This window comes from Salvelinus alpinus, chromosome 9 (genome assembly GCF_045679555.1).
Source record: "Salvelinus alpinus chromosome 9, SLU_Salpinus.1, whole genome shotgun sequence".
NCBI classification, from domain to species: Eukaryota; Metazoa; Chordata; class Actinopteri; order Salmoniformes; family Salmonidae; genus Salvelinus; species Salvelinus alpinus.
The window spans coordinates 52,499,084-52,514,740 of NC_092094.1; the positions used below are offsets into that span (position 1 = coordinate 52,499,084).

The 15,657-nt window shown below is 43.5% G+C and overlaps 1 protein-coding gene across 1 annotated transcript; it reads left to right on the forward strand.

Moving 5' to 3' along the window:
• Positions 1–227: 227 nt before the first annotated feature.
• On the forward strand, positions 228–15,486 carry LOC139530327 (apoptosis inhibitor 5-like). The gene is made up of 14 exons (XM_071326625.1): positions 228–580; positions 1,424–1,585; positions 1,812–1,905; positions 3,846–3,911; positions 4,315–4,466; positions 4,887–5,093; positions 5,563–5,667; positions 5,783–5,872; positions 6,252–6,436; positions 8,302–8,395; positions 8,572–8,628; positions 8,752–8,831; positions 9,274–9,419; positions 14,827–15,486. The coding sequence occupies exons 1-14, from the start codon at positions 506–508 to the stop codon at positions 14,904–14,906; spliced, it is 1,593 nt and encodes a 530-aa protein (XP_071182726.1). The 5' UTR covers positions 228–505; the 3' UTR covers positions 14,907–15,486.
• The last annotated feature ends 171 nt before the right edge of the window (positions 15,487–15,657 follow it).

Below are 15,657 nucleotides of genomic sequence, written 5' to 3' on the forward strand. Positions count from 1 at the left end.
TGCCCTGTTACTAGGCCATCATTGTAAAAAATAATTTGTTCTTAACTGACTTGCCTGGTTAAATAAAATAAAAAAGAAGCTGTGCCAATAAATAATTAAGTAAATGAACGGGCCAGTATCCCTACTTTATGTATAGGATATGTGTTTGCTATCAAATTGATTACTTCACTCGGCACTCGTAAAATGTAAACAACAGTATTTTAGGGAATATGATGAAGATTAACATTGCAGAACGTGGATGTTGTTTGAAGCGGGCCCATGCGCATTAACGTTCTTCCTGATGTTAATTTTGGAAGTAAAGGAACGGACAGCGGGGTTTCGTTCACAGCGAGCTTACTAGAAATTTCCTCTCCCCATCCCCTTTTCCAATACACAGTACTACCAGAACGTAGTGTTGCTTATGTTTGGAGAAATTCTATACTAAAGGTGGCGAATTGAAAGTCATATCTGTGGAATATTGTTGGTGGCGTTCTCATTTCGACAACAACCAGTCCGACGCACGCTGATGGCGGTCACTATCGAGGAGCTGTATCGTAACTATGGGATCCTTGCCGATGCTAAGCCAGAGGACCTGAGCCAGGTAAGCATCAGATGACTGGCTAGCTAATTGAAATATCTTACAGAATAGGTACATTTTCATATCAAGTATATCAGCAGTGGAAGTTAATGTGAAAGTTACGCCAACGTATTGGCTACATAGCCCGCATTGTCTGGACATGCTAACAATTGTTAGCTTGCTAACTAGCTAAAAGAGGCCTAACTAGCTAGGTAACGTTAGCTAACGTTAATCCTGCTTCATTTCAGTTAACGTTTCCCGGCGTTTTTAGTTTAGCTTGCAAGCTAGCTCGGTCATGGAACTACGCTAGCTACAGTAGTTAGTTATGTGCGAACAACTTTAACGACGGTTTTAGGTGATAGCTAACTAAGTACTGTAGCTGGCCAATATGAGTTGATGTTGATTCCCACGCACAGCTGCTGCCGAAAAGGTACTTAAGCCATGACTGGCAACTTGTCATGTTGGTAAGATTTACAATGTAAAACTCAAAGGCTAACTGGCTCAGGAAGCAGCTGAGGGGAGGACGGCTTATAATAATTGCCGGAGCGAATGGCATGGCCTCAAACGCATGGAAACCATGTGTTTTCGATGTATTTGATACCATTCCGCTCCAGCCATTACCACGAGTTCGTCCCTCTCAATTAAAATGCCACCAACATCCAGCGCTAGTTACTATTGCTGGCAACTAGCTAACTATTATGCCATTGGCTTCAAACATTGCATGCTTGTTTGGCAGAACTCTGTTTTCTAGTCCTCTACTCAACACTTTTGACCAAATCACTGGAAGCTCTTGAAATTCATGTTGGACAGTGGTGTCATGCATTACAAACTTGTGAATGTATCAATTTGTTTCCATCTCTTCTCCAGCACAAATATGCCTATCAGGTGATCCTTGATGGGGTGAAGGGGGGTCCCAAGGAGAAGCGCTTGGCTGCACAGTTCATTCCCAAATTCTTCAGCAGTTTCCCAGAGCTGGCAGATGCTGCAATCAATGCTCAGCTTGACCTTTGTGAGGATGAAGATGTCTCGGTAAGGATTTTGTCAGTGGTACTATAATTTCCATTTGGAAAATACCATTGTGCACAATGGAGTTGACAAAATATAACATGCATATACCACTATACACACTTGAAACATAAAAAAACTAGTTAGATTTGAGAAATCAATCAATGTAGAAGTGTACTTGTATAATGCCTGGTCGGAGTAGTCACACTATTTTTCACCTGTTAGTTTTTCTTCTTCCTTCCTCCTGTAGATTCGGAGGCAGGCCATCAAAGAGCTCCCCCGTTTTGCAGCCGGGGAGAACATCGTCAGGGTAGCAGATATCCTCACCCAGCTTCTCCAGACCGGTACAGTACTCTTGAGCTAACCCACCTAGACTACTACTTCTTGTACGTTTCCCGGGAAATACGCTGCGTTCCGTATTGCTGCCTTTCTCAGGTTGGCGTTCAAATGACACATTCCATTATCTAATAGTCTCACACCCGTAGATGCAGGCCGATGGAATGGAGAAACCACAACTTCCTTGGTATTTCACTCTGCCTGTCATTTGAACCCAAAACTGTTACAAGCGAACATTTGGTTACACCCAACTTGGCCAGCTCACAGAAAAATGTCCTCCTATCCTCAGCAATATAACAGGCTTCCGTCCCTCTCCTCGCTCCTAACTGGGCTCGAACCAGGAACACATCGACAACAGCCACCCTCGAAGCAGCGTTACCCATGCAGAGCAAGGGCAACAACTACTCCAAGTCTCAGAGCGAGTGACGTTTGAAACGCTATTAGCGCGCACCCCGCTAACTAGCTAGACATTTCACATCGGTTACACCAGCCTAATCTCGGGAGTTGATAGGCTTGAAGTCATAAACAGCTCAATGCTTGAAGCATTGCGGAGAGCTGCTGGCAAAACGCACAAAAGTGCTGTTTGAATGAATGCTTACGAGCCTGCCGGTGCCTACCATCGCTCAGTCAGACTGCTCTATCAAATCATAGACTTAATTATAACATAATAACACACAGAAATACGAGCCTTAGGTCATTAATATGGTCAAATCCGGAAACTATCATCTCGAAAACAAAACGTTTATTCTTTCAGTGATATACGGAAACGTTCCGTATTTTATCTAACGGGTGGCATCCATAAGTCTAAATATTCCTATCCATAAGTCTAAATATTCCTGTTACATTGCACAACCTTCAATGTTGTGTCATAATTACGTAAAATTCTGGCAAATTAGTTCGCAACGAGCCATGCGGCCCAAGCTGTTGCATATACCCTGACTCTGCGTGCAATGAACGCAAGAGAAGTGACACAATTTCACCTGGTTAATATTGCTAACCTGGATTTCTTTTAGCTAAATATGCAGGGTTAAAAAATATATACTTCTGTGTATTGATTTTAAGAAAGGCATTGATGTTTATGGTTAGGTACACGTTGGAGCAACAACAGTCCTTTTTCGGGAATGCGCAGCGCATCGGTTATATGCAACCCAGGACACGCTAGATAAACTAGTAATATCATCAACCGTGTGTAGTTAACTAGTGATTATGATTGATTGATTAATTGTTTTTTATAAGATAAGTTTAATGCTAGCTAGCAACTTACCTTGGCTTCTTACTGCATTCGCATAACAGGCAAGCTCCTCGTGGAGTACAATGTAAAGCAGGTGGTTAGAGCATTGAACTAGTTAACTGTAAGGTTGCAAGATTGAATCACCGAGCTGACGAGGTAATAATTTGTCGTTCTGCCCCTGAACAAGGCAGTTAACCCACCGTTCCTTGGCCGTCATTGAAAATAAGAATGTGTTCTTAACTGACTTGCCTAGTTAAATAAAGGTGTAAAAAAAGGGGGGGGGTCCAAAAATACCGTTTTACGATTGTTATGAAAACTTGAAATCGGCCCTAATTAATCGGCCATTCTGATTAATCGGTCGACCTCTAGTCTCTACCAATAACACACTTCCCAATCCACAATAGCCCAACCTCAGCCTTCACAACAGAACCCCATCCCCCTGTTACTCCCCAATACCTACTGACCTTCCTCACAGACTTCTGGATAGAGAGAAACTGCCTCCCCCTCTCCTCTCTCTCCCACTCACATTGCCACTCCTGGGTCAACCCCTCTGCTATGATGCTCCTACATTCCATCCCCCTAATGGGACATTATGTATGCTATGGTGGGAGTGGACATTATGTATGCTATGGTGTAGTTTGTGTCAATGGAAGATATGTACTCTCTGTGACAGTGATGGACCAATTGTTATACTCTCTTCTACGTTGGTGCTTACAGATGATTCGGCCGAATTCAGTCAAGTGAACGCAGCGCTGGTCTCGATCTTCAAGATGGACGCAAAGGGTAAGCGTCTCTTTTCTCTCGTGCTTGAATTGGCTTTCAATTGTGAGAAGACGGACAACTTCACGAGTGAGCAGGCAGGATAATGTGGCTGATTTTCATGTATTCATGCAAGACTCGCCGAAGAGAGAACTGTTTCTCAGATGTTTTCATACCTGCTGCTGGCTTTATTCCACGTGATCTGTTGTGTAGAACCTCGCATAACGCTTTAAGAGATTTGGCAGGCCTCAATCCCAAAAGAAGGGGGGAAATGGGCATTGGATTGGAGTTAGAAGATGTAGTTTGTTGACGTGAGCATAACATGCTTCTATTCCCCCTTTGGCTCAAGATCCCCCTCCCAAGGCACAAGTTCTGTATAGCCTCTAAGTACATTGTCTAGCCAACCTGTATCTCCGCTTTGCCTCAGCTACCCTGCGAGGCCTCTTCTCTCAGATCCTGCAGGGGGAGGACATAGTGAGGGAGAGGGCCATCAAGTTCCTCTCCATCAAGCTGAAGACACTGCCTGAGGACACCATGACCAAGGAGGTGGAGGACTATGTGTTCACAGAGACAAAGAAGGTCTGTTCCATATCTCTCTGCTTTGGTACAGCTATCAAAGTGAATCACCTGGAGTGATACACTCCATGCTGGGGGCTGGTTAGTAGAGCAATTTGTGAAAGGGCTGAAATAGGATGAAGTAGATGTGTTTTTATTACTATTGTTGGCAAACTGAATAGAAGATCTCCATAGGAAGGATCTGTAATATAGTTGTGTGTTGGATGTATTTGTAACTGGTCTGCCTAACATTGACTCCTTGATCATGTTCATTAGGGCACAACGTAGCAAATGTCTTGCAAGCGAGACTTACTTTCTGATTGGATGATTCCATGTAGTCCCTCCCCGTTTTAGTCGTTTTTAGTCGTTTTTGCTTTGTGCCCACTGAACTTCTCAGCCCTCTGTCCTACGTTGACCTCTGAACCCTTCCCCCTCCAACCCCAGGTGCTGGAGGATGTGACAGGGGAGGAGTTTGTGCTGCTGATGCGCATCCTGATGGCGCTGAAGGGCCTGCAGACGGTGAACGGGCGGCAGCAGCTGGTGGAGCTGGTGGTGGAGCAGGCCTTCCTGGAGCAGGCGCTGAACCCCGCCGACCCCGACACTGTGGACCGTTTGCTGCAGTGCACGCGCCAGGCACTGCCCCTCTTCTCGGTGAGTGATGCATACACACATTATATCACACAAGCCAGGCCCTGCCCGTCTTTTCTCTGTGTGTTATAACACACACACACACAGGCCAAGTCATAATAATATACTTCACTTCGGGACTTAGTGAGTGCAAACAATTTTGTGTGCCCCCTGTAGGACTTGAACCCATGACCTTGGCATTGCTAGCTCCACACTTTTACCAACTGAGGAAACTGCAATCTCACACTCACAACACACGCACGGTATCACCAAACACACGTACTGTCAATTTTTTGCAAATGGCTAATTACTCTCGTAATAAGAACCCTGCGTTTGTTTGTGCCATTACGTCCCATTGTTACTTCTTTCCTATTTCTGCATGTTTGTTGGTCAAGGTTCTGAACTGATTTGACCAACCACATCAAGTAGATAACCCCCCTCCACCCCTTAGAACTTGTTTTCTTCTGAGACTTAAACTTTTTTACCCTTCCAGAAAAATGTCCATTCTTCCCGCTTTGTGACCTACTTCTGTGACCATGTCCTGCCCAACCTCAGCACCCTGACCAGTCCCGTGGCAGAGCTGGACATTCAGCAGGAGGTCAGTTACCGCCCTCCCCTGTACCAACCATACAGAGTTCAGGCAACCAGTCCTCCATGTTGGCGCCAACATGCCAGGATAATAGCATTGTCATTGACATGTGGTGTGTGTGCAGGTGCTAAAGCTGCTTGCTGAGATGAGTCTGTTCTGTGGGGACATGGAAAAGGTGGAGGCCAACCTCCTTATGCTGTTTGAGAAGCTGCTGGTAAGTAACAGCCTAGCTCAGCCTTCTAATGAACTTCAGTGTGCTTTCACCATACTGTGTACCCCTCTAGTACCTTCAGATGTCACTATCGAGGGATAGTGGTTAGGAGTTGACCAGGACATGTTCATTTGGTTTTAGACTGGTTAAAGGCTAATGGCCAAGACGGACCGTGCCAACGAGCGGCCGTCCTATCGCATCTTACGACAGAACATTGAGCGTCATTTTCTTTTTTGTTTTATTGAAGATCCTCCATGTTGAATCGCCACTGTTTGTCAACATCCATGAGGTACTCTGGTGTGCCTGGCCAATGTTCGCAGCGGTCCGTGTTGTCCTGGCTGGTAAACGACGAACTGATCAACCCCTTCCTCCCTGTGTCTAGGAGTTCATGCCACTTCCCCCGGAGGCGGAAGGCGAGAACGGCGAGAACACGATGAGCGAGGAACCCAAGCTGCAGTTCAGCTACGTGGAGTGTCTACTCTTCAGCTTCCACCAGCTGGGCAAGAAGCTGCCCGACTTCCTCATCGAAAAGATCAATGCAGAGCGCCTCAAAGACTTCAAGATCAGGTAGAGGGAGGCTACAGATCATCAGTGTTTATCGCGCTGTCTGTGTGGGTGAATCTGCAACATATTTACAGCCATTTCTGACGTAAAAGTTATTTTACCGAAATCCCTAATTTGTTTAGGAAAAACATTCCCTATTCCCTCAACCCTTGCTCTCTTTACGTGATGAATGTATGCATCGCATGCGCATGACCTATTTGCACGGGACTACTCCAGAATGACCGTCGTTCAAGAAGGACGATTTGGACAGGATTATTTTTTCCCCCAAACTGCCCCCTGTAATTATTTTTGCCCCCAATAAATTGACTTATGACTAAAGCCTGGAGGTTTTTATTTTAGGCGTGACGATAGTATATCAACATGTCTGTGTGGTAGGGTCACACTGATAACTCGAGCTTGGTTCCCAAGTTTCTAAACCTTTCTTTCCTATAGTGTCGCCGTAATGTTTGAGTTGAGGAAGTGTGATCATAAACGTTAGGATATTTTAGCGATCCGCAGTATGTCCTAAATACCCCCCCCCCAGCTTTCAGATGTGAGCTGAACAGTGCAATTGCACTTGAGATGCATTTTAACGCTATGGATGACAGTTATCATTTCCAAACGTTTGGGTCAGTTGTATGCTGCTTTGCAATCTATTAACAGCAAGGGTTGCATTAAATAGGGTCAATTAAAAAAAAAAAATCAATAATACCTTCGAGGCTGTTCTAACAAAAGTGTAAAGTCTTTAAGCAAATATGAAAAACAATTGTTTAGTTGACATGTTGCGCGAGGCTTGGTGCTCACGGAATCAGTAGGCTATACAAACACGCAAACAGGCAACATATGCAGGATCTGTCTTCTTTCTGTAGACATATCGATGATCTACGAAGCCAGGCCCGTTTAACAGTTAGGCTATTGATTATAGACCTAGTTACGTTGGGTTCCTCTCCTCACTTGTCTTAGACAAGGCAAGGGCTGTTTTCTCACCTCATTCTGCTGCTTCCTCCGTGGCATTGTGCTCCACCAATATGCTGGTTTAACCTTTCTGTTATGCACGTAGCAACATGGTCTGGGAAACGGTGGCAATTCAGCAGCACACTGATGCGATTCAGAACCGCGGACAGCGACCGCTATCCAACGAGGGAGAAGGCGCATTTGTTAAATATCATTTTGATTAGTGTTGCACCATAACTATATACAATTTTTAATAGGACATGTCTTAGCCTCCACAGTGGATCTGTCCACTCAGACAGGCGTAAATCAGACAGGTGTCTTATACACCATGCGATTAAATGTATTTATAGATTATATATTTTTTTGTTGCTACTGCTCGACTGAAGAAATCTCGGTCGACCAACAGCCTGTCGACCAAATGGGGTCAGCCCTACTTAAAAGTGAGACTTTGTCCTTGAGTTTCTTGGCAATTTAACTTTTTGTTCACAAGCTGCTGTTTTTCAACATTAGCTTGATTCTGCTGCTTCAACTGGTGGCGAATAGACGCCCTAGCCTATTCAGATCCCAAATCTTAGCCCCGTTACCACGGTAACCTCCCGCCCTTCAAGGGCTAGCTGAACGGTTTCTCTATTTTGACAAACTCGGGTCACAAAAAATGAAATGAAATGGAGCAATATTCCGCATTACTTCTTACTAATACATTTCTTGTTTTAGAAACATTACAAAGCATGATCATGTGTTTTATTTTTAATGTAATTGTGGGGGTAAAATATTTTGGCTGGTAATTGTATGTAATCTACCTGCCACAGTGTCTGGTGGACCAAAAAGTAAATTTTAGGCCCTGGTCTCCACTGTAGAGTCTGGATGCCAGTAATGTTAGTCATCTTGTTTCTTCAGTCACTTTAACCCTACTTTGTCTTCTCTCCCACCTTCAGGTTACAGTACTTTGCCAGAGGGTTGCAGGTATACATTCGCCAGCTGCGAGTAGCCCTTCAAGGCAAGACGGGAGATGCACTGAAGACCGACGAGGTATGTATCGTCTCACCGGCTGTTTTGGCTCTCTGAGCGAGAACTTGCTTTGTTTCCTCTTGACGGTATCTCACAAGCCGCAAAGAATCGCGCGGATTTAATCAGGTCTCTGTAGACCTTGTTAACCGTGCGTTCCTTCCGTTCTAGTGCAATAGTTTTGTTGTCGTCCCTCTTAGAACAAGATCAAAGTGGTGGCTCTGAAGATCACTAACAACATCAACGTTCTGATCAAGGTGAGACGTTCATATTCAATGTGTTACAACACTGGGTTCCGACCCCTGAGAGACACTGGGTCCCGGCCCTACGTAGCTAGTTGCGTCTCTTACGTTATCCTTACTGTTCCCCTTTCTCTGCAGGATCTCTTCCACAACCCACCGTCGTACAAGAGCACGGTCACTCTGTCCTGGAGGCCTGTCCAGAAGGCTGAGGCTGTAACGTAAGCCTCTCATGTTGTCACGGGTTACCTGGTGACCGAGAATACCTGGTTTCTGATGGAGTGTTATTAACCTTACACTCTAAAATCCAGAATGTTCAGACCTCGAAAGTAGTCGATGAGTTTACATCCCAGGCCATCTTATGTAAATCCATCTCTATGCCGCAATCTAAAAGAAAGGAAAGTTATGAGTACAATGTAGTGTCCAGATTTTGTGGATGGTGTGGGGAAACATCTGACAAAAGTTGATGTTTGAGTACAATGTCCCTTTTAATGTTAATTTGTGGTTGAACTGACCTGGCCACATCAATGTAAGGAAACTAGCAACTTCTCAGTACAAGCACCTAGTCAGACAAGACTGCAAGCGCAACAGTAGTGTTAGCGTTATAACCCCCAACTGACCTCTATGTAACCCTGTGACCTTTGCCTTCTGTGTCCATCACAGACTGAAGCGCCCATCCGGGGAGGAGATGGGCACAGGCAGTACCATGAAAAAGCTGCTGTCCCCCCCACTGCCCCGAAGGAACGCGCGGCAGATATACAACCCGCCCAGCGGCAAGTACAGCGCCACCATTGGCAACTTCACCAACGGTGAGGGTGGCACTTGGGTAGCATGTTAAACAGTAGAACGTTGCACGGACATTGTATCTGGGTTTTCTTGTTTGGTCTCACCTACCTTAGTCGACTGCACTTGGTGTAACTTAATCACTCTGGGTATGAGTCAATTACTGAACTGTAAACATGTTTGGTGCCTACTGTTTCTATCCATTGTGTGTGGTGGATATTGTTCACTTCCACCTTGCATTGTGCCTAGGGTTGCAACGGGAGGGTATATTACTGGAAACTTTCAAAGTTGACCAGTAAATGACTAGAATTTTGGTGACTCAAGTTTCTTTTAAGTTTAGTGGCCTTTTGGGCAATTCCAATGATCACAGTTGTCTAATTATCTCTGGCCCTCTGTGTGGGCTGTATCACATGGAAAACATATCAAATAAGGTGATTTTTAGAATGACAATAGAATGGCGTAGCTGTAAAACATTCTATTTTACTAAAGTGTTGCAGAGTTAATTGAAAATAATGCCGTTGTTGATGAGATGCTTTTTTTTCATTAATTAGGCAATGTTCTCTTGAACCATGTGATTTATCCACTAGAAACTCATAGACAATATGGATACAGATATAAAAATTTTAAAAATGAATGCTATATATGGTGTTAGGTTTGAAATATCAGAGTAAGAACTCGACGGACACTATGAAAGCTTAAACTAAGTTTATGCATCCCAAAGGGTTGAACAGCTGAACAGACAAAGACACATTTCCAATAGTGGCGGTGTATATATATATATCCCAAGTTGGGGTGGAATCTCCTCCTCTCTAAACACTACGTCTCTGTTGCTAGGCAGGAAATGAAGTGACGCGGGTAATAAACTGTTCCTTCTCCCTTAACGTGACCTGACCTCTTCATCACTAATCCACGGTTCTTTACCCATATGAGTGCCTGCCACGTGATCATTTTCCCTACACTCAGTACATTCCAAGCTTAATTGCACACACCATAAACCTTCCTCCTACAGATAACCATTAACTTCTGGTGTAGACACTCTATACCAGTGGTTCCCAAACGTTTTATAGTCCCGTACCACTTCAAACATTCAACCTCCTGCTGCGTACCCCCTCTGCGCTGACCCTGGTGCTACTCTCAAATGTTGTTTTTTGCCATCATTGTAAGCCTGCCACACACACACTATACGATACATTTATTATACATAAGAATGAGTGAGTTTGTCACAACCTGGCTCGTGGAAAGTGACAAAGAGCTCTTATAGGACCAGTGCACAAATAATAATATAATCAATAATTTTGCTCTTTATTTAGCCATATTGCATATAAAACTTTATTTGTTAATCAAATTGTGAATAACTCACCACAGGTTAATGAGAAGGGTGTGCTTGAAAGGATGCACATAACTCTGCAATGTTGGGTTGTATTGGAGAGAGTCTGTCATTTTCCACACACAATCTGTGCCTGGATTACATTTTCATGCTAGTGAGGGCCGAGAATCCACTCTCACATAGGTACGTGGTTGCAAAGGGCATCAGTGTTTTAACAGCGCGATTTGCAAAGGCAGGATTATCTGAGTGCAGCTCAATCCAGAAATCTGGCGGTGGCTTCTGATTTTAAATTCAATTTTCACAGAACCGCTTGTTGCAATTTCGATGAGGCTCTCTCTTGTCCAGATATCGTTAAGTGGACTGGAGGCAGGGCATGAAAGGGATAACGAATCCAGTTGTTTTTGTCATCCATTTTGGGAAAGTACCTGCGTAATTGCTCAACCAACTCACTCAGATGCTTCGCTATATCAAATTTGACATTGTCCGTAAGCTTGAGTTAATTTGCACACAAAAAATCATACAATGATGGAAAGACCTGTGTGTTGTCCTTTAATGCAGTCAGAGAAGAGCTCCAACTTCTTAATAATAGCCTCAATTTTGTCCCACACATTGAATATAGTTGCGGAGAGTCCCTGTAATCTTAGATTCAGATCATTCAGGCGAGAAGAAACATCACCCAGATAGGCCAGTCGTGTGAGAAACTCGTCATCATGCAAGTGGTCAGACGAGTGAAAATTATGGTCAGTAAAGAACTTTAAGCTCGTCTCTCAATTTAAAAAAGTGTGTCAGTACTTTGCCCCTTGATAACCAGCGCCCTTCTGTATGTTGTAAAAGCGTTACATGGTCGTTGCTCATATCATTGCATAGTGCAGAAAATACACGAGAGTTCAGGGGCCTTGCTTTAACAAAGTTAACCAATTTTCACTGTAGTGTCCAAAACGTCTTTCAAGCTGTCAGGCATTCCCTTGGCAGCAAGAGCCTCTCGGAGGATGCTGCAGTCTACCCAAGTGGAGTTGGGAGCAACTACTTGCACGTGCGTTACCACTCCACTATGTATCCCTGTCATGTCTTTTGCGCCGTCAGTACAGACACCAACACATCTCGACTACCAAAGTCCATTTGATGTTACAAAGCTGTCCAGTACTTAAAAAATATCCTTTGAAAATGTGATTTAAAAAATAAAATAAATGTAATCACATTTTTATTTGGCGTACCCCAGTTTGGGAATACCAGCTCTGGCCCATAGCACTCAATATTTCAATAGGATACCTGATAATTAATCCTATTCCAAGTTTTAGGAGTCAGAACCCAGAATCCATCAATAGATGGGTGATTTATACTTGAATAACTTAAGTTACCGCTCTATTTGTTATTGGAGTTAGTAGAGTTCCAAAACTAGCCATTATTGCCAGAGAGATTTCAGGTTACATATCCCTCCCATTAGGTCCCTCAAGCAGACCACTCCCAGACAGTGAGGGGATTGGATGATCTGGCCTGGATTACCCCGGTGGGAGGAGTTTGCACCATGTTAAAAGGGAATGCATTTGTTTTGGAACGGAGCCAGGTGCTCCATTCAAAGGCACCGGTAAAGCGGTCTCAACAAGTGACGTGGACTAGATTGAGCACATGTGGTAATGAGTAGGATTCACACGCAAAAGTGATTGCCTTTGATCGACTACCTTCCCAATTAAAACTAGTTTGAAAATTCAAACATGTATTTTATGGAGAAGAGATGTGCAGTACCGGTCAAAAGTTTGGACACGCCTACTCATTCCAGGGTTTTTATTTATTTTACTTTTTTCTACATTGTAGAATAATAGTAAAGACATCAAAAGTATGAAATTACACCCATGGAATCATGTAGTAACCAAAAAAGTGTTAAACAAATCAGAATATATTTTATATTTGAGATTCTTCTTAGTATCCGCCCTTTGCCTTGATGACAGCTTTGCACAGTCTTGGCATTCTCTCAACCAGTTTCATGAGGTATTCACCTGGAATGCATTTCAATTAACAGGTGTCTTAAGTTATTTTGTGGAATTTCTTTCCTCAATGTGTTTGAGCCAATCAGTTATGGTGGTGTACAGAAGGTAGCCCTATTTGGTAAAAGACCAAGTCCATATTATGTCAAGAACATCTCAAATAAGCAAAGAGAAATGACAGTCCATCATTACTTTAAGACATGAAGGTCAGTCAATCCGGAATATTTCAAGAACTTTGAACGTGCAGTCTCAAAAACCAAGCGCTATGATGAAACTGGCTCTCATGAGGACCGCCACAGGAAAAGAAAGACCCAGAGTTACCTCTGCTGCTGAGGATAAGTTCATTAGAGTTACCAGACTCAGAAATTGCAGCCCCAAAAAATGCTTCAGAGTTCAAGTAACAGACACATCTCAACATCAACTGTTAATAGGAGACTGTGTGAATCAGGCCTTCATGGTCAAATTGCTGCATAGAAACCACTACTAAAGGACAACAAAAATAAGGAAATACTTGCTTGGGCCAAGAAACACGAATAATGGACATTAGACCGGTGGAGATCTCTCCTTTGGTTTGAGTCCAATTTTGAGATATTTAGTTCCAACCGATGTGTCTTTGTGAGACGCAGAGTAAGTGAAGCATGTTCCCTTCGTGGAGGAAGAGATGTGGAGGTGCTTTGCTTGTGACACTGTCTGTGATTTATTAAGAATTCAATTCACCCTTAACCAGCATGGCTACCACAGCATTCTGCAGCGATACATCATCCCGTCTGGTTGCAGTTAGTGGGACTATCATTTGTTTTTCAACAGGACAATGACCCAACACACCTCCAGGCTGTGTAAGGGCTATTTGACCAAGAAGGAGAGTGATGGAGTGCTGCATCAAATGACCTGGCCTCCATAATCACCCGACCTCAACCCAATTGAGATGGTTTGGGATGAGTTGGACTGCAGAGTGAAGGAAAAGCAGCCAACAAGTGCTTAGCATATGTGGGAACTCTTCAAGACTGTTGGAAAAGCATTGCAGGTGAAGCTGGTTGAGAAAATGCCAAGAGTGTTCAAAGCGGTCAAGGCAAAGGGTGGCTATTTGAAGAATCTCAAATATAAAATTAATTTAATTTAACACTTTGTGGTTACTGATTCCATATGTGTTATTTAATAGTAGTGATGTCTTCACTATTATTCTACAATGTAAAATGAAAACCCTTGAATGAGTATGTGTGTCCAAACTTATGACTGCTACTGTATGTTTCTGGACAATCCACCATGCTGCTTTGTTGACAATATAACCGAACTGCGCAGATTCCTGTTCGATTTGAGAAGGGCGCTCCTCCCTCATGCAGCGTTTAGACTAGGGACGCAAAAAAACGTCATACCAGTCGGCATAGTGGAAGAATGAGTTGATGACGGCAAAAGCAAGCCAACGTGATGGTATGCGATTGGTGATTTCAGTAAACAAAACCATGAAAATCAACATCCGGTTGAAAACAATGCTAATGAAGACGTCAAAAGTCGAAATATTTGAACTCTGGCGGGCGAGTCCCGTCTACCTTGGCAGCTGACGGCATTCACCGCCAGCATCAACCGCATTTACCGTCGTGCTCTCATTGAAAACAATGACATCTGGTTTGCCTTCTACCTCGTACCATGTAAACGCAGTGTCACCCCTTTTGCCCGTTCATGTCACGGCCCATAGACGGTGCACCGCACCTCAGGTTAATAGAACTCCCTCAGTCCAAACAAAATTCTTGCTTGAGAAATAGTTTCGTTTTAAGTAATTTTTCTTTCTTTTTGACCAGTTGAGTGGAGAACTATTACAGTAAGGTATTTCATTGTTACCCAGAAATGATTTGATATTGAGAAATGCCTGCGCTGGGCCTTTTAGCTTTAATACATTATGAGTCTGGGCAGTAGTTTTTTTCCCCCCTGGCCATGTAACCCAATTTATTTCTTACTTTTTACAGGCTGTTTGAGATATACCACATTGCCATCGTGTTTTCTCCCCTCAAACATGCTAAATTACTCAAACTAGGGCCCAGTCTTTCCTGGCCAGGTCAAGCAGTGCGGAAAAACTCATGGCCCTAATGATGAGTCCTTATACTGACCTCCTGTCTGTTGTGATTCCAGAGCAGCGCGGAGGCTTCAGGGGAGGCCGGGGACGAGGCTTCGGAGGCAGGGGAGGCAGGAGCCGAGGCCGAATCTACTGAGTCCACCATCTCACACACACTGAATTGCAGCACATCAGAATCCCTGCCGTAGCTGAGGTGGTCTCCACGACCACTGCTCCTCAACCTGTGTCCAATTGTTCTTTTTTTTCTCTGGCTCCAAACGCCTGTGGTAAAGGAAGTTGTTTTTTTGTTTCCTGTTTTTTTTCCTTCAAAGTAAATCTACTTCAAGAAGACCGGGCTTCAGACTTTTCTACCTGGTGTTTCTACCCCGACACTGTTCCCCGGCGAAGCGGTTGTTCAAGTAGATCAGCGTGTTTTTTTAATTATTGTGAATGTATTTTTGTGGAACCAGAGACTGCCAAGTTGTACCTGATTTGATATTTTAGTCAGATGTTGGATAATCTTTCTTTGTTTTACACAATGGTGACGAATGCATTCTTTCTACCTTTTTTTGTTTATTTAATCCTTACATTTGGATTGGCCTACTCTCTTCCCTACTTTGTATTGATCGATAATGAAGTTTTCATCAGAATTTTATCATAAACTTGTATTGAAGTCTCAAACACCTTGACCCTTTTGTTTGTGTAACACCTTGTTAAAATAAGACCGTTACATTGGTTTTCGATGTATTCTGACTTTCTTGTTAGTAAAACTAGATTATTTCCTCCACAAAATAGGTTGTGTGATGCCCATTAGTACAGATTGTTATTAATTGCATGTAGGTTGTCATTCAAACCAGACATGGCAGATTGAGGACATCGGGGGCCATACTTGTCCCCATGAACATAAG